This window comes from Perna viridis, chromosome 3 (genome assembly GCF_037379345.1).
Source record: "Perna viridis isolate PV_CMFRI_1.1 ecotype Kerala chromosome 3, ASM3737934v1, whole genome shotgun sequence".
In the NCBI taxonomy this organism is placed as follows: domain Eukaryota; kingdom Metazoa; phylum Mollusca; class Bivalvia; order Mytilida; family Mytilidae; genus Perna; species Perna viridis.
Genome location: NC_142447.1, coordinates 12,940,724 through 12,967,734, shown reverse-complemented (window position 1 = coordinate 12,967,734; position 27,011 = coordinate 12,940,724). Strand labels below are relative to the sequence as shown.

The following is a 27,011-nucleotide window of genomic DNA, read 5'->3' as shown; positions in this document are numbered from 1 at the left end:
TTTATAAAATTCAAAATCAATTTAATGAAAAATTTATCAGGTAGTCCTCTCCAAAATTACGGTGGCACAGGACTACCAGAGTACTGTACGAGTCGATCCTTGATGATGATACAAGGGAACAAATACAAACCTCCAAATCCAGTGTTGTTGTTACTAGGGGCAGCAGTATTGACTCCACTCTGACAATAATACCCTGGTGAACATGGTCCAGCCACGTTATATCGTCCAGGGACGTCACAATAATATCCTCCATCACACTGTGTACATTCTGTCTCATTCGACAACATTTCTGTAGGATTGTATGTACCAGATGGGCATAACTGTTGGTCAAATCCTGTACCACCAGGACAATATCTACCAACTGGGCAAGGGTCAGCTCTAACTTTGTTGACACAGTAATATCTGGGTGGGCAAGGCTCACAGACACTTGCCTGAGTGTGGTTCATGTAGGTTCCTGAAAAAAAGGTTAAGGACTGATATATCTTAACATTCCATCTTTTTCCATGTTCAATTTCTTGACCTTATAATATAGTAAAATTGTATTTATTTTCATGAATTTTGGGGTTATGCACTATCCACAAAAATAAGTACATCCAAAAGAAAATTTCACCATTATTCTTTACACAAAAGCTACAACATCCACAAAAACAAGTAGCCACGAATATGTTCATAGATCAATAATTGTGAAATTAAGTATAATAACAGTATATAAAACTTTTGGGGATTGTATAATTGTAATTTATTTTCCCTTTTGTCAAATATGGGGAAAGAATCACTGGTCATTGGTCAACTATTTAAATACTTAATGTATGATTACAAATTTTGCACCAATCTTATTTTTGCAATACATATAAATTCAACATATATTTGTACATATTGAAATCCACATATCATTAAATGAGAATTGAAATCCACATATCATTAAATGAGAATTGAAATCCACATATTATTAAATGAGAATTGAAATCCACATATCATTAAATGAGAATTGAAATCTACATATCATTAAATGAGATATTATTAAAGATGCAAATGAAGGAATTATCATGTTCAAATTTCTGATAAAGGCCATCTCTATTTGCATAAATAAAAAAAAATAAAATCATACCATCAGGACAGTCTTTTGGATAGTCAGTGCCTATTGGACAATAGGTTCCTGCTGGGCATACATCACCAGTTGTGCCATCAGTAGGAGCACTAACATTGGCTGCACCAGAACAGTAGAAACCTTCGTCACACTGAGCTGTAACATTAGTCAATCCTTCAGTTTCACAATAATATCCTGGAGAACAGTCAATACAGTCACCCACTGCCTGTCTGCTAGTGTCTGGTAAGAATGTTCCTCGGGGGCAGGGCACAGGGCTGGCTGTTCCTGATGGGCAATAATGGCCGGCTAAACAGTAATCACCATAGCTCTGTCCAACTGGTGCCTGGTTGATGGTGCCTTCGAGACAGTAATGTCCGGCATTACAATCTCCGGCTGGTGTGGTCAAACCTGAAAATTGGTTTTATTTGATATCAGACTGACTAAAGTGTTAATTGATATCAGAGAAAAGAAGTATTGTGAAAGTATGGTACTTTTAGTTCTGGATATAAATTTTCGTAGATTATGGACAAATCGTTGGTTCATAGATTCTTGAACATCTTGAATTCTTATGGAAAATATGTATTTAGTTGGGAATTTAATTTTGTGATTGATTCAACAATGAAATCCACAAAAATTGGTATCCCACAAATATAAGGGCTTTCACAGTATTGTTTGACATCAGAGAAAAGAGGTTTTATGTAACATTCAATTTTAAAGTCCTTTTATTTCAGTTAAAATGTACTTTGAAGCTATTTTAACCAAACACCTGTTTAAGCAGAACCAATTTAACTACACACCTGTCTAAACCACACTAATTTAACCAAAAACCTGTCTAAACAACACTAATTTAACCAAATGCCTGTCTAAACCACACTAATTTAACTCAATACCTGTCTAAACTGAACCAATTTAACCAAACACCTGTCTAAACTACACCAATTTAACCAAACACCTGTCTTAACCACGCCAATCTAACTGAACACCTGTCTAAACTGAACCAATTCAACTGAACGTCTGTCTAAACTGAATGAATTTAACCAACCACCTGTCTAAACCAAACCAATTTAACTAAACACCTGTCTAAGCCAAATCAATTTAACCAACCACCTGTCTAAACCAAACCAATTTAACCAAACACCTGTCTAAACTACACCAATTTCACCAAACACTTGTCTAAACCAAACCAATTTAACAAACACCTGTCTAAACCAAACCAATTTAACAAAAACCTGTCTAAACCACACCATTCTAACTGAACACCTGTCTAAACTACACCAATTCAACTGAACATCTGTCTAAACTGAATCAATTTAACCAACCACCTGTCTAAACCGAACCAATTTAACTCAACACCTGTCTAAACTGAACCAATTTAACCAGACACCTGTCTAAAACAAACCAATTTAACCAAACACCTGTCTAAACCACACCAATCAAACTGAAACCTGTCTAAACTACACCAATTTAACCAAACACCTGTCTAAACCAAACCAATTTAACAAACACCTGTCTAAACCACTCCAATCTAACTGAACACCTGTTTAAACAGAACCAATTTAACTACACACCTGTCTAAACCACACTAATTTAACCAAACACCTGTCATGCCACACTAATTTAACTGAACACATGTCTTAGCCGAATCAATTTCATTAAACACCTGTCTAAACCAAACCAATTTAACCAAACACCTGTCTAAACCACATCAATCTAACTGAACACCTGTCTTAACTGAACCAATTTAACTGAACATCTGTCTAAGCCGAATCAATTTAACCAACCACCTGTCTAAACCAAACCAATTTAACCAGACACCTGCCTACACCAAACTGAACCAATTTAACCAAAAACCTGTCTAAACCGAACCAATTTAACCAAACCCTTGTCTAAACTGAACCAATTTAAGCAAATACTTGTCTAAACCAAACCAATTTTCAAAACCAAATTCAATTAAACACAGGTCCTTACTATACTACATGAATGTACCTCAAAGAAATCAAAGCTTATATTGAGGTAATTTTTTGACAATCTTATTTGTGTGAAACAGGGAAACATTTCAGTGGTCATTTTTGCAAAAACATTGCAATAAGTTTTAAATATACAGTATTGACTAACCTTCACTATTGCAGAACTTCCCAGGAGTACATTTTTCACAAGACGAGCTATTGTGAAGACCTTGTGTGTTACTGAACGTTCCAAGTGGACACTTGGTTCCCTGTCCTGAACCTGCAGGAGAATAGTGGCCAACCGGACAAATGAAACCAGTAGTGCCATCTTCTGGAGATGAGCTGTTAGAACCGCTAACACAGACATAGCCAGCATCACAGACATTTGTTGGCTCTGTCAATCCTACAATTATTTAATCACATGACATTGTTTGCTATTTATCGTGCACATTAACAACGAAGATAATTAAGGAATGACTGTTATATTTTTTCAGTCTATGAAGAAATAACCTCCATTACGTGTTGCACACTAAATAACCTGCTTTGAGGTTATTTCAAATAGACCTTAAAAAATTAAGTAATTCCTTATAATTTAATTTTTTGTATTAATTATTCTACCATAGTAATTCTTCTTAAAAAAATTAATGACGTCAGTCACATTACGAAATTTGGTCTATGAGATGATGGACCAAATTTTTCATCCAAATTTTTATATTCACATAAAGCAGTACTTACATAGACTGATAGTCATGAAGAATTATCACTGCTTTCTCTGCTTTGTGTTACACATTGAACAGTACAAGTTTAGATCAGTGCACAAAAAACTGTACTCAACGGTGCACATAAAACTGTATTTTACATGTCAGTACACATATAACTGTACTGTTCTTATCAGTACATATAAAACTTTACTTACCATATCAGTATACATAGAACTGTACAGTAATTGTCAGTACACAAGAACTGTACAGCATTTATCAGTACCCAAGAACTGTACAGCACTTGTCAGTACACATGTAACTGTACAGTTCTTATCAGTATACTTAGAACTGTACTTTTCAGGTCAGTGCACTTAACTGGGTGCCATTCTTTTCAGTACACACATGTATCATTACTGCATATTTTAATGCCCAAATATTAGACACTAAATTTGTAGGTATTGACATTGTAATGAACGTAAAATACTTACCAAAACTAGCACAGTAATATCCAGCTGAACAAGGGGTACACTGACTCTCCATTTCTAGGTTGGTGATGTTATTGAAGGTTCCTGGTGGGCAGGGGTTACTGAATTTACTGGTAGTGTTGGTTGGACAATAATGACCAGTGGGACAATCAGACGGAGTTATTACCCCTGAGCTGTTTACACCAAGAGATATCGCTGCTTCTACTGGATCACAATACCTACAAATATCATTCAAAAATATTCATTTCACAAATTATCTTGGTTAAATAATTTTACTTTCTAGATCTAGAAAAAAATTAACATCTGAGGAAAAAATCCAAATGCCCATTTATACCTATTACATGAGTTACTTCTGAGACTACAGTCACATTTCTGATTAAGGAGGTAGACCTAAGGAAGGGAGATAACTCTAGAAATCAGTGATGTGTTTGTATCATAATCAATTTCACCAAAGCTTAGCAAGCTTTCCTTTGAAACAAAATGAAATCAGTCCAAGTTACTTTGATGTTTGCATGAGATTGATGTTAAATGCTGAATACAAACATTCCAATGATTTGTAAGAGTGGTGTCCCTTACCCCACATCTACCTCCTTAATTGACTACTCAGAACCAAAGGTGTGGTATCCAATTAATTCATAAGTACTAATTTCATGTTCATAAAGCTCAAAACTCATAGATCATATTTGTTTGACGATCCTGATTTTTCATGGAAAAAATAACAATTTGTAATAGCTATAACTTTTTGTAAGGTCAACCAATAACCTTAATTTTTGTTTACAGTATGATGTTTACCTTCCTGCTGGACAGGCTTTGCAACCAGAACTTGTCTCCTCATCTTGGTATGACCCTGCGTTACATGGTACAGGCTGTCCAACTCCACCAGGGCAGTAATGTCCAACCGTACAGTTAAACTCAACTGGAGTTGCCGTCTGCTGACCGGCAGGGCAGTAAAATCCAGCAGCACATGGTCCTGTGTAGATAATGTTACCTGTGCCTTCACAGAAATACCCTGGTGGACAGGGGTTGCAGTCTGCCAACAATGTATTCTTCACAGCATTTGAGCTGGTTCCGGCTGGACATGGCGTTGGAGTAGCTGAACTAACTTCACAGTAATGTCCAACTGGGCATTCTTTGTCTGATGGGTTTCTTTGGGTATCACTTCCATTACAATAATAGCCTGGATCACAATCTCCTTCGGGTTGAGTAAGCCCATACTGACTACAATACTTCCCTCCATCACATGGTACTGGATAGTCAGACCCAGCAGGACAGTAGGTCCCAGGCCAACATCTTCCACCTGTGTAGTTAACACTTGGACAAGTGCAGTCAGAAAGATTGGTTCCATTACTAACAACAGTTGGTTCACCCATGGATGATCCACCAGTACAATACCAACCAGCAGTACAGTTACCTGAGGGATCTCCAAGACCATCAGCTGAAAGACAGATGAATGAATAATAGATGAGTTAGTACTGAGGAAGGAAATTCTATTTCTACAAACTTTAAGACAACTACCGTAGTAAAGTACATATAATTAGTATGGTCCCAATGCAAGGAATGCAAGGATTAATTGGAGTTAATTTATGTATGTCCTATATAATTTTCGAGGTGAAAAATTTTTCATATCTCATAAGTATGAATTGAAGTTTTTATGCCTTATCATTGCATTAAACTTGGAATACAACAAAAACATCTCTGGACAAAAACTTCCAATCATGTACAAAAATGTCAACTTTTTTCAAGAAACAGATTTTTAAACGTATAATTTTTAATAAGATTGGTGTAAAATTTCAGACTCAGGAAGATTGTGAAAAACTGAAAGTGTGGAATTAAACAGTTTCTACAATGGCCGTTCCAGGGCTTTGTACCTCTTTTTTGTCAAAAAATATAATCGATAGAAGCCTTATTCTCCCCCTATTTCTGGAACTCTCAATTCTCAATACATCTGATCTGAGTCTATCGCATTGAACATCTTACCTTCACAATATTGTCCTGGTGGGCAATCCAGACAGTCTTCAGCACCATCACTACCATTCACTGGGTTGTAAGTTCCTTTAGGACAAGGGTTTTCATACGGGTCAGTGGTGCCTGCTGGGCAATAGTATCCCTTAGGGCAGACTTGTTGGGCAAAGTCTGTGGAGTTCTCTACACAATAGTAACCAGCAGGGCATGATGTACAGCTGGCCTGACCTTCACTATCACTGGAAACAAAAAATATTGATTAATTGTAGTTTAATGTTCAGTAGCAGATATTTCATGCACTTCCAGATGAGAATTTTGAAAATTATTGCATGCGTTACTGTAAACATACTAAATTTCGTGGTGTACTAATTTACGCTATTTTCACAGTGGGCAGAAAACTGCGAAAAATATTACATGCAAAATTTATTTTTAATGCTATACAACGCTAATCATTTTTTTGAAACTGCGAAAATTAATCCCCGCGAATATGCTCACTTGGCAGAAGCAGCAAAAATTAATACATTTACAGTAATTAATGCCATTTTGTCATCTTAGTTATATTGTTTTCATTGTTGTGATCTTAAGAAAAATTCTGTATCAGTACTGTTCCACAATGTCACTTTTCTTATTGCACTTTTAAGTCAGTCACATTGCAAAAGCATCACAATAATTTCTGAACTTACAATAAAAAACTGAATACCTTACGATTTTGATATGGAAAAATATGCAAAATAGGTCAATGGTTAGAAATCTACATTTGTCACTTGACTTCTTTTTTAGAATATCAAGGTTTTTGAGAATTATTACATGTACAACTGTACTTGCAAAAATTAATATATAAAACCCAATATAGTCCAAGTTGGTAAAATACAAAAAATAACCAGTAAAAGATAACCCTCCAAAAAAAATATATAGAAAACCCAAGAAGTAATTCAGATGGAAAAAATATGAGGTACACATGATACTGTGTAATAAAGAATGTGCGAAAGTTTCAGCAGTTTCAAAGAAGTTGAAGATTGGATCTCGGGAAGAAGGGGCAGATTGTCAGGGTGATCACTATATTCCATCTGTTTACCAAAGTAAAAACAGAACATGTTGAAAATTTGTTATATCTACCTGTAAGATCCTGGTGGGCATTTAGTTGGTAGAGTAGATCCTGCTATACAGAAATGACCCACAGGACATATTCCACCAATACCTGTATGTGTACCTGTGGGTGTTTGCATGTCCACACCTGTTAATAAAAGTATACATTTTTACATTTTTGTAGATGTTGGTAGCTTCACACATTATTTTGGCAAAATACCCCAATAACAGTGTAGAACCAATCCCATTCCTCCTTTTGAAAATCACAGAATCATAAAATGCAGAAATTAGATTTTTTTTAACTGTCAACAAACCTATCAATATACGAGGAGCAAGTGCATGTTTATACTTTTAAAGACTACTTTAAACAACACCACTTTAAAAACCACTTTGAAACTATACACTGAACATATCCCACTTTAAAAACCACTTTGAACTATAAATTGATCTATACTACTTTAAAAAGCATTTTGAACTATACATTGAATTAAACCATATTTTAAAAAAAAAACCTTTAAACTATACATTGAACTCCATTAATACCCTTCTAAAACTTCTAGAAATTAGCTTTGTAATAAACACATTAATTTATAAGAACCAAGATAATAGGTAAAAAATTACTCTTCAGTTAAAAATCATCCGTGAACTTACCTGAAGTACAATAGTATCCTTGAGTACATTGTCCTGATGTAGCTGATAGTCCTTGTGATGCACAGTATCTGCCACCATCACACTGTGTACACTCAGTCACATTACGTAGGCCTGTGGTTGGCCCATATGTTCCTGCTGGGCAAGGTTGTGTGTCTATGCCTGTCCCTGACGGGCAATAATAACCAGTTGGACAAAGTTCAGCTCTGTCTCTGAAGTTACAATAATAGCCCTCTGGGCATTCATAGCATTCTGATGCCCCAGTATGGTTTGTGTATGTGCCATTTGGACAGAATATGTGAATGTGTGATCCTACAGGGCAATATGATCCTGCTGGGCATATGTCACCACTTGTGCCATCAGTTGGAGCTTTACTACTGGATCCCTGTACACAATAGAAACCAGCAGAACAGTCATCAGTCACAGCTGCTAGACCTGAGGCATTGCAGTACTTTCCTGGTTCACAAACTAAACAAGCTGAGTCATTGGTCATTCTTGAACTTGGTTGGTATGTTCCTGCAACACATGGAACAGGTTGGTAGCTCTTGGATGGACAATAGTGCCCTGGTGGGCATTCGTCTCCATAGGTTTGACCGACTGGGTTGGATGCTTCTGACCCATTGCTACAATAATATCCTGCCAAACATGGACCATCTGTTGCTGAGAGGCCTGAGGAAGCACAAAACTCACCAGGTGGACAGATTGTGCAATCAGCAAGTGATGGCAGTAGTGCCCTGTCTCCATATGTTCCCTTTGGACAAGGAATAGGAGTTGATGCACCAGCCTCACAATATGTGCCTTGGTGACATGGCCCACCTGTTGCAGTGACAGTTGGCGGTGACAAAGTGTCAGACTTTAGCACACAATAGTATCCTGGTGAGCATAGTCCTGTTGGTTCAGTAATGTTCTCAGCCTCACAATAGAATCCTGCAGGACAGTCACGGCATTCTGCCAAGCTTTCTAGACCTGTAGTGTTGCTGTAGGTTCCAATAGGACATGGGTTCTCTCTGGCTGTGGTTGTACCATTAGGACAGTAAAATCCAGCTGGGCATACTACAAAAAAAAATAAGATTTTAAACAACAGTTTCATTAACCAAATCAAATCAATATAAAGCCAATTTTACAGAGATGCTCTTTCAAATGCTAACAATTTTTGCAGTCAAACCAAAACTGATACATGTATTTTGTTTTCTTTATTTTTCTAAGTGAGAAATTTCATAAAATCATTTTAGTCTAAAGCATGAACAAAAAAAAATCTTTATATGGAAGCTTCATCTGAGCTGCAAAAATAAATAATACCTTTAGGTGTCACAACACCATGTGATGGTGCTCCTCCTCCACTTTGCTGCTCACTGATAGCCTCATTCTGATCACAGTAACTTCCTGCTGGACAAAGCAAACATAGACCTTGACCTGCTAATGGCTGATAGTAACCAGACAAACATGGGGTCTGGTCAGGGCTACCTTGTGGACACTGGTGACCTGCCAAACATTGGTTTCCTGGTGGTTGAGGAACAATGCTGCCCTCTGGACAGAACCAACCAACATCACAGAAATCATTAGGTAAATCTCTTCCTGGACCTTGGCAATATTTGCCAGCAGTACATGGTAGACAGCTTGAAATGTTGTGTTGGGCAAATGCATCACTATATTCTCCTTCAGCACATGGTATTGGGTAAGAACTTGCCTCAGGGCAGTAGTGGCCCTTTGGACAAATGTCACCAAATGTCTCATTAACAGGATTCTGAAGAGTTGAACTTCCATTGCAATAATATCCAGCTAAACACTTTCCAGATTCTATACTCAATCCATCAGCTCCACAATAGTAACCACCAGTACATGGAGTTGGGGCAGCTGATCCTGATGGGCAGAATGTACCTGCTTTACACATGTCACCGATGGTTTGGTTTGGACATGAGCAGTCTGTGATTGTGTCATTCCCAAGTGGAGATGGCTGTTTGGACCATGATCCCAAAATACAGTAATAGCCACCATCACACTGACCCTCGGGTTCAGCTAGCCCTGGGGTGGGGCAATAATACCCTGGTGTACACATCTCACATGAGCTGTCATCTTGAGCACCTGTCTGATTGTTGAATGTTCCATTGTTACATGGGAACTGATTTGCAAATTCTGATGCTAATGGGCAGTAATAACCTGAAAGATAGTATGTAAAAATCTCAGTGCAAACATTTGTTATTATCTGTGAATAAATGTTAATAAAAATGAATTTGTGGTTTTCTTTCCCCTCTGAAGTGAGCGCATTTTAGCACACTCCATATGCTTTCATATTTGACGTCCTGCCCAAGAAGTCAACCCTTTCAATAGATTTTGGTGAAAATCAATCCCCTAAAAGCTTTAATGGTTAGCAACCCTTCATTCAGATCCAAAGCAAAGCAGACAAAAAAATGAGGGGATTTCCAGGTATCAAGTTTAAATCTACAATTTTTACTTATGTCCTCTCAACATATATCTCAGAAAAAACAATTCCATCTACGATTTAATGGGTACAGTACTAGCACTAGACACTAAATCCAGGGGATAATATAATAATGACAGTGAACAGTTTGTTTGTTTGTTGTTTGTTGGGGTTTAACGTCCGAGCAGCAATATTTCAGCTATATTCAGACGATGAACATGAAATTGATGATAAAATGAACATGATATGATGATGAAATGAAAAAGGGATGGGACACAAGGACAATGCATGATACTATGCATCTGCATTGTGTGGGGTATACTTTACCTTTTGGACAAATGACTGGAGATGAACTTCCCTTCTCACAATAATATCCAGCAGGACAAGTTGTACAATTAGATTGTTGTGTAATATCTGTAAAAGTACCAGCTGTACATTGGATTGGTTGACCTGAGCCTAAGGGACAGAAGGAACCAGCTGGACAGGGACCACCTGTGGCATCACTGACTGGAGGATTGGATGAGTTACTTCCCCCTGAACAATAGAAGCCTGCTTCACATAGCCCTGTTGGGTAATCTAGACCTGTAATAAAAAATAGATTTTCAAATTAAAGTTTGATTTTGATAAAACATAATTTTTTTTATTTTTTATTTTTTGTAATTTTAAAACAAACAAGAAAAATCAAATAATCAAACATCAAATTTTAAATAAGAAAGTATTGCAATGCATTTATTATTGCAATTTGTCATTTTGGGAATAAAAGTTATTCCATTTTGTTTTCATATTAAGAAAAATTCCTACTCAGCAATCCTAAATAATGATGATATTTTATTTTAACTAGTGCTATTAACAGCCAGGTGCACTATTTGGGGAAAATAAAAAGATTGCCATAATTAATTTTTGGAACAAATTTATTTACAAATTCTTCTATACAGTAGTGTTTCGATACTGGCTTAACAATTGTAATCTAAGGCTGGCTGAAATTTCAAGTAGTAGTTTAACTTGAATGTACTGTATAAATACTTTACAATGACTAACCTGGCACATCACAATAATATCCTGGCAGACATTGTTGACATGATGCTTCAGCTATTAGCATTGTTTCATTGTTAAATGTTCCAGCTGGACACTGAATTGGTTCTTGGGTCTGCTGTGGACAATAGTGACCAACTGGACAAGGTCCAGCATCACCAGCTGTCAGTCCACTTGGTGTACGATCATCTGATCCACTTCGACAAAAATACCCAGCATCACACTGTCCGCTTTCCACAGTCAGGTTCTTTGTATCACAATAGGAACCTCCCGTACACTGTGTACATTGAGTTTCATTGGCGAGACCTGTAGCAGCACTGAAAGTGCCAGCTGGGCATGACTGCCAGACATGACCAGTGCTCTCTGGGCAATAGTAACCTGCTGGGCATGGCTCTGGGTTACTGCCCTGGGTGCAGAAATGTCCTGAAGCAGAAAGAAATAAACAGGTAAGTGTTACTATTTTATAGTGTTGATGCATTACATAAAAACTACATAGGCTACATAGATTAAGGAAGCTGAAGAAACTTGGGTCACCCTGTTGATGAAATTGCAATTTTTTTTATAGTTCAACTCATAATCATGCTATTTCTATACAAGTAAATATGATTCACATTTTTTTCAATACATGCTTGAAAAAAAGAGGTAACAACTCCCAATTTTTGTAAATCTCAGGATCAAGTCCCACTGAACAACAGCTGCTCTATCGCAGCACATGATCTATAATTCACCTGGAGTACATTGTAGACACTCGTAATTTTGTACTGTATCTGTGTAAGTTCCTGGCTCACATTGTTTGGGTACAGATGTCCCTTCAGGGCAATAGCTTCCTATTGGACACTGATTTCCTGTTACTCCATCTGTGGGAGTGGCTGATGATGCCTTAGAGCTGCAATAGTACCCTGCAGTACAGTTCCCTGCTGGGGCAGTCATTCCAATGTTAGAGCAATATTTGCCACCATCACAATCAGTACATTCTGTCTCAGCTGTCAAACCTTTGAGAATAAATGGAGTAAGAAATCATGACTATTGTATACATAGGTTTCTACATCAGTCCTCAGGTTAAACTGTCAAGAACACTTTGCCATAAGGAGATCTAGGGTAAGGGACATAACTCTTGAAATCAGTGATATGTTTGTAACATATTCAATTTCACCAAAGCCTTTCAAGCTTTTCTTTGAAACAGAATGAAATCAGTCCAAGTTACTTTGATGCTTACATGCGATTGATGTAAAATACTGAATACAAACATTGTAATGATTTTTAAGAGTTATGTCCCTTACCCCAGGTCTACCTCCTTAAACCAAACATGTTGAATCCATATTTTTCTTCTGGCATTTTCACAATATTTAAAAAAATAAATAATTTTTTATATTTATTTCTACTAAACTTCTCATTTATCTAAATTTATTCTTTGAGAAAAGAAAAAAATAGTAGAAGACCAAATCTACCATCAAATTCCTAGGAAAGTCCAATAAAGCAACATACCTCTTGTGGGGTTGTAAGTTCCAGGTGGACATAAAGTTGTAGAATTGGATCCCTGAGGACAATATCCTCCAGTCAAACATTGATCTCCTGTCACACCATCAGTAGGGGTTGGGATTGAAGCCCCCTGGGTACAGAAATATCCAGCTGTACATTCGCCTGTGGGTGTTGAAAGTCCCTCCGTCTCACAGTACTGTCCTGGCGAACATGGAGTGCACTCTGATGAATCTTTAAGATAATATTGATTACTGAATGTTCCATTAGGGCAACCATATTGTGTAGCAAACTGAGTACCTGCTGGGCAATAGTTGCCAGGTTGGCAAGGGGATGGATTCTGGACACCATGGGAGCAGAAGGTGTCATTCTGTATAGTTCCATCACAGAAGTAGCTTTCTGGGCAAGTTTTGCATGTTGCCTACAAGAGAAGAACAAGTGTTATGAAGCAGCTGATAGAGAACATCATTCTGAATATGCATAAATATTCAAATGTAACAAAATTTTCAACACAATGGCAATTTGACTGGCAGATTTTTATGAAATAAACAGTCAAATGCCTAAGTTTACAGCTTTTTATATTTAATCAAAAATATAAAATAAGTTGTAAAACAGGAAGCTCAAAATCAAAGCCCATCATATTGTACACCTATATAAATGTTGTGACAAAATTTCAAGTGGCTGTGACGAGTAGCTGCAGAGAATCACTGCCATGGAAAAAGTGGGATAGACAGACAGACGAACAAGAGTAAAACAGGGGTAAAAATACAAAAGTTGACATCATGACACCTTACTTTCTCCAATATGAAATGGAAACTATAAAACAATAATCTGAAATTAATCTGAAATTCCCATAATTCTCCATCCAAATACAACCTGACATATACCTTTCCATATTCATCCTGATATGTCCCTGAGGCACAGGATACCATGGAAGGACTACCAACTGGGCAGTAATGACCTGGGGTGCATATATAAGCTGTAGGGGCACTGACATTCTGCCCTTCTGGGCAGTAGTATCCTGCATCACACTGTGCTGTGGGCAGTGGTAAGCCAGGGCTTGCACAATAGTAACCTATGGGAAAGATAAAATAAACAATATAATAAGTTACTAAAAAGCTGTTTAGTCTTTTTATGCCTATTTTTTTCCATGCTAAAATATTTTAAACTCCAAAATCGCTCTAGCATTTATCACCTAAAGACATTTACTGCTCACAGAATGAATGAAAATAAGTCACTCACAAAAATAAGTTGAATTGCAGTATTCTCATTTTCATATGACTAACCTTCTGTACAGAGTTTACAGTCGTTGAAGTCAACATTTCCAGTAGCATTGGTGAAATATCCTGGTGGGCATTTCTCTGGCACTCCTGTACCAACTGGACAATAGTGCCCCATAGGGCAGTCACCACCAGATGCATCATTCTGTGGGTCTGGGCGTGTTGCAGCCAGTGTACAATAATAGCCAGCTGAACATGGGGCTGTGACACTTGACAGGCCAACAGATCCACAGTAGCTTCCTAAAAATTTTTTAGAAAAAATTAGAAATAAATGATTCCGCTGCCTGGCCATTTTTTTTTAATATGTATATATTTCCAATTAGGTCTCACTTACAACTTCTGGGTCAATGGCCACCCCCGTATGTAGTACATGTGTACCAAAAACATACTGAACCTAGAAATATGCATTGTAAGTACATTATTTGTGTGTATTCTGATCAAAAGTAGTCAAAATAAAGCTGAGAATGTGTACTTTAAAACCATATTTGTAATTTACTACAAAAGTGTATGAATATTGTTTACATGTGTGAGTAATTTGCCTCCATGCTGTCAGAAGAAAAGGTAAAAATGTTGAATTTCAGTATCTTTTATTCAAGTAAATTGTGTGAAGAATTTCTATGGTCATCATCCAATTAGAATAATGATTTTAAAAGCCTTATTTTCCTAGCTTTGCAATGGTATGCAACTTTAAGGTGTCATTTGTCCAGGGAATTCACAGTGAAACATTGAAAATTACTTGTTTAACATGTTAAGTAATGGAAACGTTAGAAGTGGTTAGTGAGACCTGAATAGTAATTTTTTTCTTGTAAAGAAAAGTTATTAATTTTAGCAACAAAAAAAAAGAATTTAGTTTACTTTAAATTTTTAATGGGACAGTTTTAACTGCCGTGATTGCTAGCATTTTCATTTTTTTGCAATAAAAAGATAACAAAAATGACCAAACTTAAAGACCATCATCCATTCCACTTCAAACCATACCTGCAGTACATTCCACTGGAGCATTGGACCCTGTAGGACAGTAGTGGCCTATTGGACATTGTCCACCAGTCTGGTTGACAGGGCAGTAACAGTCTGGGGCAGTGTAGTTCCCAATCTCTGTAGGCCTGTTTGACCACGCTCCTCTAGTACAGTACCATCCTGCATCACAATCAGCTGTTGGTGCTGACAGACCAGGGGTTGCACAATATTTACCAGCATCACATGGTACACAGTCTGCTTCACTCTGTTTTCCTGTGAATGGATTGTAATAACCCTTGTCACATGGGAATTCAGTGTTATATGTTGTGCCTTCAGGACAATAGTGGCCTACTGGGCAATCATTACCAGTGGTTGAAGTGGAATTTTCAGGGCAAAAGAATCCAGCATCACAAGATTGGCATACAGATTGTCCTGTAAGTGGGTTGTAAGTTCCAGCAGGACAGCCTAGAGGATAGGATGTTCCATTGGGACAATAGTTTCCGATGGGGCAGGGTCCACCTGTTGAGTCTACGGTTGGATTATTAGGAGATTGTGCTCCTCTTAAACAATAGAACCCAGCATAACAGTCACCTGTAGGTTCTGTTAGCCCCTGGCTTCCACAGTACTTTCCATATGAACACTGTTCGCATTGAGCTTGAGCTGTCAGTTTGGTCAGGTTGCTGAAGGTTCCAACAGGGCATTTAGAGGGAGTAACAGTCTTCTGCTCACAGAAATGACCAGCTGGGCATGGACCAGCCACACCAGTATTGCCAGTGTCAGGAGACTGCATGTCAGAACCAGATGTACAGTAATAGCCTGCATTACATTCACCTGTTACCACTGTAGCATTTGTCACATCACAATAGTATCCACCAGTACAATCAGTGCACTGAGAAACATCTGATAGTCCTGTAACTGCACTGAATGTGCCAGATGGGCAAGGTTGCCAAACCTGTCCTGTTCCTTCTGGGCAATAAAACCCTGCTGGGCAATCTTCTGGTGTCAGTCCAGTTATACAATAATGACCTGCTGTGCAGTTCCAGCATTCTCCAGCACCAGCGTTTGTCATGTATGTGCCATCAGCACATGATATTGGTACAGCTGTACCCTCTGGGCAATAATGTCCAATTGTACAAGGGTCTCCTGTAGTCCCTCCATCATTAGGTGTAGGTGTTTGGGCCCCTCCTGAACAGTAAAAGCTACAAAATATAATAAATCTTTGTGATCTTTGTAATAAATTTCAATAAATCTATAAGCCATTAAATTTAACAATGATCAGTGTCAAAACCTGTCAAGGAGGTCCATATTTACGATACAATATAAATGTGTAATACACATGTACAAGTTTCCCAGAAGAAAATACTTCCTGTTCATGACCTCTGTCAATTTTCTTCTTATTGTTAACACTATTGGACTAGATGATAGACCTGGTCTCATGTCAGCTTTTTAAAAGTTGGTGTTTGTCATTTTTGCTATTTTAGGAGTAAGTCTCTTCTTTTTTGTGGCCCTCTCTCTTTATAACTTTTATTATTAATCAACTAAATTAACCTTTGTAACTTAGCTTTACACAAAGTTGCTTAGGTAACTTGAAAAGAGTTATTTTAATAGTGGAACTTTCCTGAATACTACTGTAAGTGTATCAATTTTCATCGTTGCTAATTTTCGTGGATTCTGTTATTAAAATGATGTTATTTTTTTCACAGTTTCAAAAAGTATTAAGGGTTAATATAATGTAAAAAATCAACTTTGCAGGTGCCATTTTTCGCACTTTTCTGTTAAAAAAATTATAAAAAAAAACAGCGAAAATAGCAATAATTAGTACACCGCAAAAAGTAATATGTTTACAGTATTTTTCTATATACATATTTTCCCCTCATATTTTCTTGTTATTTGAAAAAGTTCTTATCCAAAAATCTTAAATTCATAACCTTTAACCTCATCTTAAAATACCAACCATATATTGCAAATTTCAATATAATAAAATATCACAATCAAATAGGAAGATCTTACCGTATTCTTCCATCTATACCACACACCTTTTTTTCAACTTTTTCTTTCTCCAGAAGAAGAATGTGCGGTATACACCAAAACAACGAGTTTCTAGATTTTTTTTCTAGAGACATAATTTTCAGGTGTGTAATTTTCCGGAATCAGAACCAAAGTCGTCAACTAAAGACAACATTGAGCCATCATATTTTTGAGAACAGTTTTATGTGAAAGAAACAAATAAAGTTTTACTGCTATTTAATAGTTATTTTATCCATCAATGCCGTTTCCTTGCATTTCACAGTTTGTACGAAAAACCATGACTAGCTTCTTATTGTTCTCTCAAATCAAGTCGTCTAATTATAACTTCTTCACCTGTGTGTGGTGGAGTGTTAAATACACAATACCCAGAGTGCCAACCTGGCCCATTGTCATTTAATTATCAGATAACAAAAGATCAATTTCAAAGATGAAACAATTAATACTAATCCTTTAATCTGCTTGATGAACTGTTTCCAGATGTCAGATATCAATACACAACTTGGCAAATTAAAACATCTTTTCATAAACGGTTAGACTTCACGCCAAAGTTTTAGTGAATTACCTGACAGGAAATGTAAACATTTCAGCCGACTCAGATCCAATACATCGCTATTTATAAACTATTTTAATTAATAAATGGCTTGCAAACGCAGGAAAACATAGAAAATATTTTTATTTGAAAGATTAATGATGAAAAGATACGCATTTCGGGGAATTCATCAGAATCCTTTCATCTCAATGTGGTCTTCTGCTGGTGATTTTTCCTCGCTTCCCAGTGCGCGTTTTACACGGAAACTAACTTTTTTCTCTGAACTCCCTTGCCAAGAAGAGGGTGCGCAGAATACACAGGTGCGTGTAATACACGGAAGAATATGGTAATCCAAAAATTGTAAACAAAAAGTACTTAAAACAAAAACTGTTGAAATAGGAAGTCAAATTCATCAAGAGGTTCTACCATGTACAGTACAAAGAATGAAGCCAGAGTGTTTTAGACATTCTGAAATATGTACTACTGCAAATTTTGACAAATAAAATTTACAAACAAGACAGAACACTTACCCAGCATCACATGGTCCCGATGGTTTAGTTATTCCTTCAACATTACAATAATATCCTCCAATACAACTTTGACACTCCCCTGTTGTTTTCAGTCCTGTGCTATTGGACCAGGTACCCAAGGGACATGGGGAAGGGTCAGTTGTACCAGACAAACAGAAGTAACCTTGTGGACACCTATCACCAGTAACACCATCTGTTGGTGTGGCTGATTTGGATCCATTCATACAGAAGTACCCAGCATCACAATCATCTGAAAGTAAAGCAAGAAACTGTAGAATGAACATAATAAACTTTTTAAAAAAAAAATCAATCTTAGGTAGATATCTTCACTTTGTAAATAAAAGTTCTAAATTTGTCTTTATCTTCCAGCAGACCACATGTACATGCTAAGTAAATATTTACAAGTTTGTTCATATTTTCAGTGGACTACCAGTGCAAGTTTAAATAACATATAAAATTTTACCTTTTGCATGTTAATTTACATGTAAGTATTGAAATATTTCATCTTTCAGTAGACAACTAGTGCATGTTATGTGAACATTTCCAAAATTTGACTTTTCTTTCAATAGACAAAATTAATATCAGTATATTCCAATGTTTCTATTTCAAACCGACTATTTCACCTCCTTGCAGTTGTTTGACTAAAAAGTGACTTTATCAACTCATCTTATTTTAATACTTCTACATTCCTTGCTAATTGCATTTCACTAAACTTACTTGTAACAGCTGTAAGACCATCTGTGCCGCAATATTTCCCTGTATCACATGGTACACACTGATCGACAGATTCCCGTTTTGTTACGGGGTTGTAGGTTCCAGCAGGACATGGATACTGGTTGTTATGTTCAGTGCCGTTGGGACAATAGTATCCAGTTGGGCAGGGATATGTTGTATATCCTATGACAGGGGTGTTAGCAATGTTACAGAAATATCCTGAAAATACATAGCACATGGTAATTATACTCTTTTATCATTGAAAAATAATTTGCTTTGATTTGTAGTTAGTCTTCTAATTGATTGGTTCCCCTTAGGCAACATGAAATATTTTGTTTGAAACTAATTTCTTATTGTGACTTTATTACCATCAATCGATTGCAGTCTGTGATTCAAATAACCCTTAACTAAAAAAAATGTCTGGATAAAAGATCAAATCTCAATTTGGACTGGATTTAAATAGGAATTAAATTAAAAGGATTACTTTTTTATTTTTGACCAAGCTATGCTATATAACATACAAAGGAGCAATTTAAAATGCTTCATGAATTGTGAAGTGGTTTCTGAGCAAACACAAATCATCTAGAAGTTGGCTTATTGCATTACTTGGTCAAAAATTTAAAAGAATCTTCAAACATTGTCAAACAACCTAAAAGAATATTATGTTTGTGTTTGGAATTAGCCATAATCACATTACCTGCCACACATTCTTTACATGACCCTTGACCTGTCTGGTCTTGGTAAGTGCCTGATGGACAGTCTATTTCAGCATGGCTTCCTTCTGGACAGTAATGGCCAGCAGTACAAATAAAAGCTGGTGGATTCTTGATGCTCTGACCTGTTGGACAGTAGTAGCCTGAAAAATGAAGATAATATTACATTAATGATGGTCTTTGAACTTAATACCTGTATGTGGCATATAATTATTTTAACTTTAAACCAAATTTTAATTTATTTGTGTGTATATTCGGTGGTGGATCCAAAGGAGGAATTGTTCAATTTTTTTTTATTTTTGAGAAAAAATTGACAACTACAAGCAAATTATAGCCTAGAAACAAAACCCCCCTTTTTCTGGAACCCAACTCCCTTTCCAAAATCTCATAATGCATGTCCATGTTTTCAACATTCACTATGCGTTATTAGATTTCAATTGCTGAAGTATCTTAAGACATTTCAGTACTATTTCTGTCCATTGCTTTAGAACTAACCTTGAAATGCTCTAACTGTGTAAGTTAACAAAGTAATCATAAATCCATATATAAAACAAATTGATACTGTAATCATAAATTTGAAAAATTTTGCCATCTCCTTTTCAAAATCTAGAAAAGTTTTCCTACCTTCTGCACAAGGGCCAGTTGGGTCAGTCAATCCCTCCGTCTCACAGTAATATCCCTGGGTACAGTCTGTACAGTCTGTTACTTGTATATTACCAGTCTTGTTAGAGAAAGTTCCAATTGGACATTTGGCTTGATTACTTGTGGATCCTACATCTAAAATAAATAAGTATTCATTCTAATCTTCATCAATTTAATTACTTTACTCAACTTCCAAATTGTGTGTAGGATCAATTCATTATTGTGTTATATGCTTGACACAATAACAGCAAACAATACCTATAAATTTTCTGAATCAATGTTCTCCACTGAATGTTTTCATTTTACAGTAGTACCACCTCTCATGCGAAAATAAAGTTAAAAATCTTCTTCAAAACAAGCTAAAATAGAAATTTAAACTATTCATCATTTCATTATGATTAAATATGATTTTTTCCCAAAAGTTTTAAATAATTATAGCTTAAAACATACTGCAATATCTTCCTGCTGGACAAATATCTCCTGTTACTCCGTCTGTTGGATCACTTCTTTCAGCCCCTCTGGCACAATAGTAACCAGCTAAACAATTACCACTTACAGCACCAAGACCTGAAAAGAAATGTATACACTGTAAGTATCTACGGAATATGTTGAGTCAATAGGTGACTACATGTGTTGGATAATTCCAAATACTTGACCCTAAGTCTTAAATTTTTGGTCAACACATTCAGGTATTACAATTGTCAATTTTACAGTCTTAACCTTTACCTTTAACTGTCAAACTTTTACCTTTAACTCATATTACCTTTACCTTTTCTTCTCTTAACTTTTATATTTTACTCACCTAACCTTTACCTATTATTTGCTTAACCTTTACCTTTTATTCCCCTTACCTTTACCTATTATTCACCTAACCTTGACCTTTTATTCCCTGAACCTTGACCTTTTATTCCTTTAACCTTTACCTATTCCTCACCTGACCAAAATCTTTTATTCGCCTAACATTTACCTTTTACTCATCTAACCAAAACCTTTTGCTCACTTACACTTAACCTTTTACTCACCCTACCTAAACCTTTTATTCGCTTTGTTGCAATTACCCTTTACTCAGTTTACCTTTACCTTTCACTTGTCTAACCTTTAATCTTAATTTCCCTAACCTTAATATTTTACTGGCCTACTTTTAACTTTTACTCACCTAACCTTACCATTACATCACTTACCATTCACTTTTTATTAACTCATTTTTTTTTCTTGAGTTCAATAAGTCTTTTTGTTTACCTAGTATCAGTTAATAAATGACAATGCAAAAACGTACTTGGTGTGCCACAATATGACCCCTCATCACAGAGCGTTGGTTCTAAAGATCCCTTAGGACAGTAAGTTCCTGGTTGACACATTCCTCCAGTAGAGTTACTTGGGCACAGGCAGTCCCCATGGGTAAAGTTGTTGTAGTCTGTTGGTGTGGCTGACCAGGCACCAATTACACAGAAATACCCTACAAAAAAGGTTGATATGTATAAATTTTTAACAGTAACAATAAAAACATACAGCAACAAGGCACAAGTTGCCAGTAATATATGTGAAGGCAGGTAGAAAAAAGTGCGGTTCCAAGCTATCATATGTTCATTATTCCCAAAAGTTTGTACAAAATTAACAAAATTTTCTATTAAAGGATAGAGGGTCCATCTCAAAAAGCCACATCCCTCTTGATCTGCCACTGTGACAGATATTTACTGTACCATGTAAATGCACTTCTACTTTTCATCACAGATTTTCAATTTCCTGATTTTTTTATCTTATGACCTGTCATTCTGTAAATTTTTTGTACACTTGGATTACATATTGTATTATCTGTGTTTTATCCAATAAAATAGTTGATTTTGAATTTTAGTTTGATTTCTTGAAGACTTCTGCATTTAATATTGCAATATTCCACTTATATATTCTTATACTACACAGCACATCTTCACATACCAGCATCACATTGGTCTGTTGGAGCGGAAAGTCCTTCTGTTCCACAATAATACCCTCCTGTACACTGTGTACAATCATCAACACTCTGACCTTGCTGTGAAGCACGGAAAGTCCCGACAGGGCATGGAAACTCGTCATGGTATTTTGTACCATTTGGACAGTAGTGACCTACAGGACAAGGGAAGTCTTCGTAAGTAGTTGTGTTTTCGTTGCAGAAGTACCCAGCAGGACAAAATGTACATTCATACTGTCCCGTTATATTGTTATATGTTCCAGCAGGACAGGCTAATGGAGTGGAGGTGCCTTCTGGACAGTAATGGCTCACTGGGCAAGGTCCTCCAATAAGTGGCTCATCACCTAAGAATAATAATAGATTCACATTGAAAAATTCATTTTAATTTGAACATTTAGAAAATGGGATCCGTTTTTAGTTATTACTTAATCTTACAAAATGCACACTTCCAAATTTTTTCTTACTCAATAAGTTGTACCTTACGTACTTTAAATCTATCAACATTTAAAAAAAAACTTATTTAATAACTATGAAATTCAAGACCACACGTAATATGAATGCCTTAAAACAATAAGAGATTAAAGCAATTGAGAAACTGAAAAGCAGTTTTCACCTTAATTTAATACTGTACGTTAAAAACTGAAAAATAGCATTTTTAGACACTTTGATCTTATTCTAAATAAAAACCGTACCAGTTGGATCAGGGACATTGTTTCCTCTGTAGCAGTAGAATCCTTTCTGACAAGGTGCCGTTGCATCAGTCAAGTTCTCACTACCACAATAGTGGCCTAATTTACAAGGTATACAATCAGCCAATTTCGCTGCTCCCTCTGTGTCACGATAAGTAGTGTTAGGACAAGGTGTTGGGTCCTCTGTTCCAACCAAACAGTAAGAGCCTGGAGGACATGGTCCACCAATTCCACTTGTTGTGTCATATGTAGGGGTACTGACATTTACACCTTTGATAAAAGAACTTTCAAATGTTAAACAAACAAAACAATTTTTCCAGGAAGGGAATTTGATCAAGGAAAAATCTTTGAATAATACAATGAACCCACTGATTTTATATGAACTTTGAAACTCAATACATATTCCAAAATTTTTCAAAGTAAATTTAATAGCAGAACTTGTTTTCTAAAGAGCCATGTAGAAGGTTGGCAAGTGATGAGAGAATACTTCATTTCAAATTGAAGAAATATTCTTTAGAAGTAAGAATTAACAAGACTATTTAAGTTAAAAACTAATCTTTTTCCTCACTTGAAGTATACAAGAGGAGTGCAGAGAGTTCAAGATTATTAAAATGTATAGGTAAAACAAATAGATAAAAAATACAGAAAGACATATTTTGACAGTTAATATAACAAACTGATCATTTGTACAACATACCTGATTTACAGTAGAATCCAGCTGAACACAGTCCTACACCAGTATTATTCAGACTTGGATCGAAATCTACAGCAGCCAATTTGTCACAATAGTATCCACCAGCACATGGTTTGCAATCTCCTTCTACTCTGGCTCCTGTAAATTAAACAAAATCATGCTTTTCAAATTAGCATAACTTTTACGCACACAAGGTCCATTACCTAAAAATATTAGGAAAATTTTTGTTTATCCACTATATATTCCCTTAACTGAAAAAAAAGTATGACTCTGAGTGACTTCACTAAGGACTACCCTACCTGCAAAACCTTAAACTCATAATGCCCTGAAATTTAATTATCTCCCTTTGCAAGCAACCAACACTATTTATTTAGCTTTGTATACTGTAAATGTATTAATTTTCACAGTTGCTTATTTTTGCGGATTCTGTGGTTAATATATCGTGGGTATCAATTTTCAAGGTTAAAAAAAAAGAATTTGTGTTATATACCGTAGTTTTAAAAATCAATTTTGTAAGTACTATTTTTCATGCTTTTCAGTCCACCATGAAAATAGCAAAACTTTATGTTTAGAGTTCCCCTGAGATTCCCAATCATCACGAAAAAAAAAAGTCCTTTTTTCAAAACATATGAAACTGTTTAGGAGTAGTTGCACTTTAAAGGTTCATGAGATAGGACAATCAAATGGACAAAAAGATTCTTAAAGCCATTTGTTTTCAAGAGCTATATATAGAAGACGGAAGGTACGAGTCATCTTTTGTACAATAAAATGCTGAAGCTTCAATGATCATCTAAACTGTACATATAAAATGCTACAGTTGTTTTGTTAACTAGTAGATGCAGGAAAAACAGAAAATATCAATTGACCAACCCACTCACCATAAAAGTAGATTTCATTCTAGCTTATACTTGGATGGATAAAATCCACACTAACCTAAGACAGGATTGTAAGTTCCTCTAGGACAGGGTGAAAGGTCAGCTGTGGTATTTCCTGGGCAGTAATATCCTTTTGTACAGAGTAGTGGTTCTTGGGCATTCGTACAATAATATCCTGCTGGACAGTCGAAACAGTAGTCATAACCAGTACGATTCATAAACTTTCCATTTGGACATGGTAAAGGTGTTCCTAATATTAACAAAACAATAATTAATACCCAAAAAATGTGTTTTATTCCACATATTTTGATGGTTAAACCAATATAATTTGATATGATTTGTCTTTGTGGGATGGAGTTTTTATTCAAATTATAACTTTGTTTATGTTGCACTGCCATGTTGCTATGGGTAACACCCACTACTTCCCAGCTTTAAAATTCTAACAATCACTTCCAAATTACATTTGAAAACTCTAAAAGAATGATTTTTATATCATTTATGTTTATACCCCTACATATAAATAGGACGTTGCTAAGGCTCCATCACTAAAAATGGTCTAAACCTTCATCAAATATGCTTTTCTCGTGAAAATACAATTGAATATTTTTTCAAATGTCATTTTTACCACAACTAATGAAATGATTTTCTAAAATGTAGCATTCTCACCTGTTCCTAATGGACAGTAGGCTCCTTCTGGACAGGGGTCCCCAGTCAATCCACCATCACTTGGCTTATCATTTGATGCTCCCATACTACAATAATACCCAGGTGAACAATCTCCATTGGGTTCCGTCAATGCTAGCCCATTACAGACCTTGCCAGGATCACAGCTGGTACAATTTGACTCACTCTGAAGCCCAGTGTAATTGCTGTATGTTCCATTGGGGCAGGGATGATGTTGAAATTGGTCTGTGTTTTCTGGACAGTAGTATCCAGGGGGACATAAATCTCCAAAACTCTCACCAACTGGTGTTGTAATGTTTGACCCACTTGTACAATAATGTCCTGCAGCACAGAAGACAGTTGGGATGTCAATTCCATAAATCTCACAAGCATAACCACCTGAACAAGGAGTACAATGATCTAAGGCATAACGTCCAATATCATTTAGATAGGTACCTGGTGGGCATGGTGTTGGATTCTCACTTCCAAGAGGGCAGTAATTACCCTTCGGACAAATCACTTCATCCACGGTGGCAGTTCCGTTACAATAATAACCTTGTGGACAAACCAGACAGGATTCAGATCTTATAGATGGCTGATATTGACCTCTTGGACATGGTTCTGGTTTGAAAGCCCCTTCTTGTGTGTAGTAACCTGCTGGGGTCTCATGTTGTGTTGGTATGCCAGACCCTCCAGTACAGTAATATCCTGCTGCACATTTTTGTGATGCTTCTGTACTACTAGAACCAGCACAGAAAAATCCAGGATCACAAGGAATACAATCGAACTCAGTCTTAGCACCAGGACTTTTGCTATATTTACCAACTTCGCATGATGAGGAAGTGGCGGACCCTGGTGGACAATATCCTCCTGCAGGACAAAGTCCACCAGTCAATCCATCAGGTGGTGCTGATGTGTAAGCTTTCTCGCGACAGTAAAATCCAGCATCACAAACATCCGTAGGTTCAGTTCTTCCTATTCCATCACAATAGTAACCTCCAGGGCATGGTGTACAGTCAGTTGCTCTTCTCAGGTTTGTGGAGTTGCTGTAGGTTCCTAGTGGACATGGTTGAGGGAATGTGCTACCACTGACACAGAAATACCCTGCAGGGCAATCGATGGGCAGAGCTAAGCCTTCTCTATCACAATAGTATCCAGATATACATTCAGCACAATCTTGGAATGATTCCTTTGCTGAGCCATTACGATAAAACCCGATTGGACATGGGTAACTATCAGGTGCTGCCGTACCTAGCGGACAATAATACCCTCCAGGGCAATCACCTGCAGGGGTGGAAAGACCTTCAGGAATACAGTACATTCCTGCAGTACATTGTTGACATTCAGAAACTTGTGTTAGACCATACAAAGCATTAAATGTTCCATTCGGACACGGTACTGGATAAGGATTGACATCACCTCTCGGACAATAGTGTCCTAATCTACACTTGTCTTGAACTAAATCTGGTGCCCGTGTCATACCTGGCGGACACTCAACTCCCGCGGGACATACTCGATCACTTAACATGTACGAAAGACTGGTGGTGTTTAGATTACAGTAGTAACCTGCTTCACATGTTATACAAGATGAGGCTCCGGAATCTGAATAATTTCCTTTTTCACAAGGGAGTGGGTCTACATTAGCTTGGCCTGGACAATAACTTCCTGCTGTACAAGACACACACATTGTTAGGTTCTCTGCTTTGAACTCTGAATTATAAGTTCCCCTGAAATGAAATAAGAAATTTCAATTTATGACTGTTTTGATTTTAGTAGCAAAACATGTCAATTACAATTCCAGGGTAAAAAAAACATATCTGGGTAATAATTTCAAATGCATACACCAAAATGATCACAAAAATATTGTAAAACCATTGGACATAGATCAGTTTATCTTTCACCTAAAT

General features: G+C 36.5%; 1 protein-coding gene across 5 annotated transcripts in view; it reads right to left on the bottom strand.

The window, feature by feature from the left end:
* The window catches only part of LOC148621062 (uncharacterized), a 140,295-nt gene that overhangs the window by 52,977 nt on the left and 60,307 nt on the right, over positions 1–27,011 (bottom strand). For all 5 annotated transcript variants that reach the window (XM_088575062.1, XM_088575063.1, XM_088575064.1 and 2 more), the window contains 27 exons: positions 25,108–26,831; positions 24,500–24,691; positions 23,570–23,704; positions 22,876–23,142; positions 22,171–22,527; positions 21,512–21,691; positions 20,686–20,802; positions 20,218–20,370; positions 19,578–19,736; positions 18,884–19,099; positions 18,167–18,416; positions 15,101–16,278; positions 14,129–14,362; positions 13,730–13,917; positions 12,852–13,263; positions 12,095–12,358; positions 11,373–11,789; positions 10,662–10,916; positions 9,215–10,072; positions 7,919–8,968; positions 7,298–7,415; positions 6,197–6,420; positions 5,012–5,654; positions 4,223–4,437; positions 3,203–3,436; positions 1,109–1,495; positions 131–454 (listed from right to left, as the gene is read on the bottom strand). In XM_088575062.1, the coding sequence (XP_088431188.1) occupies positions 131–454; positions 1,109–1,495; positions 3,203–3,436; positions 4,223–4,437; positions 5,012–5,654; positions 6,197–6,420; positions 7,298–7,415; positions 7,919–8,968; positions 9,215–10,072; positions 10,662–10,916; positions 11,373–11,789; positions 12,095–12,358; positions 12,852–13,263; positions 13,730–13,917; positions 14,129–14,362; positions 15,101–16,278; positions 18,167–18,416; positions 18,884–19,099; positions 19,578–19,736; positions 20,218–20,370; positions 20,686–20,802; positions 21,512–21,691; positions 22,171–22,527; positions 22,876–23,142; positions 23,570–23,704; positions 24,500–24,691; positions 25,108–26,831 (10,751 nt within the window). The remainder of the gene's footprint in view (positions 1–130; positions 455–1,108; positions 1,496–3,202; positions 3,437–4,222; positions 4,438–5,011; positions 5,655–6,196; positions 6,421–7,297; positions 7,416–7,918; positions 8,969–9,214; positions 10,073–10,661; positions 10,917–11,372; positions 11,790–12,094; positions 12,359–12,851; positions 13,264–13,729; positions 13,918–14,128; positions 14,363–15,100; positions 16,279–18,166; positions 18,417–18,883; positions 19,100–19,577; positions 19,737–20,217; positions 20,371–20,685; positions 20,803–21,511; positions 21,692–22,170; positions 22,528–22,875; positions 23,143–23,569; positions 23,705–24,499; positions 24,692–25,107; positions 26,832–27,011) is intronic.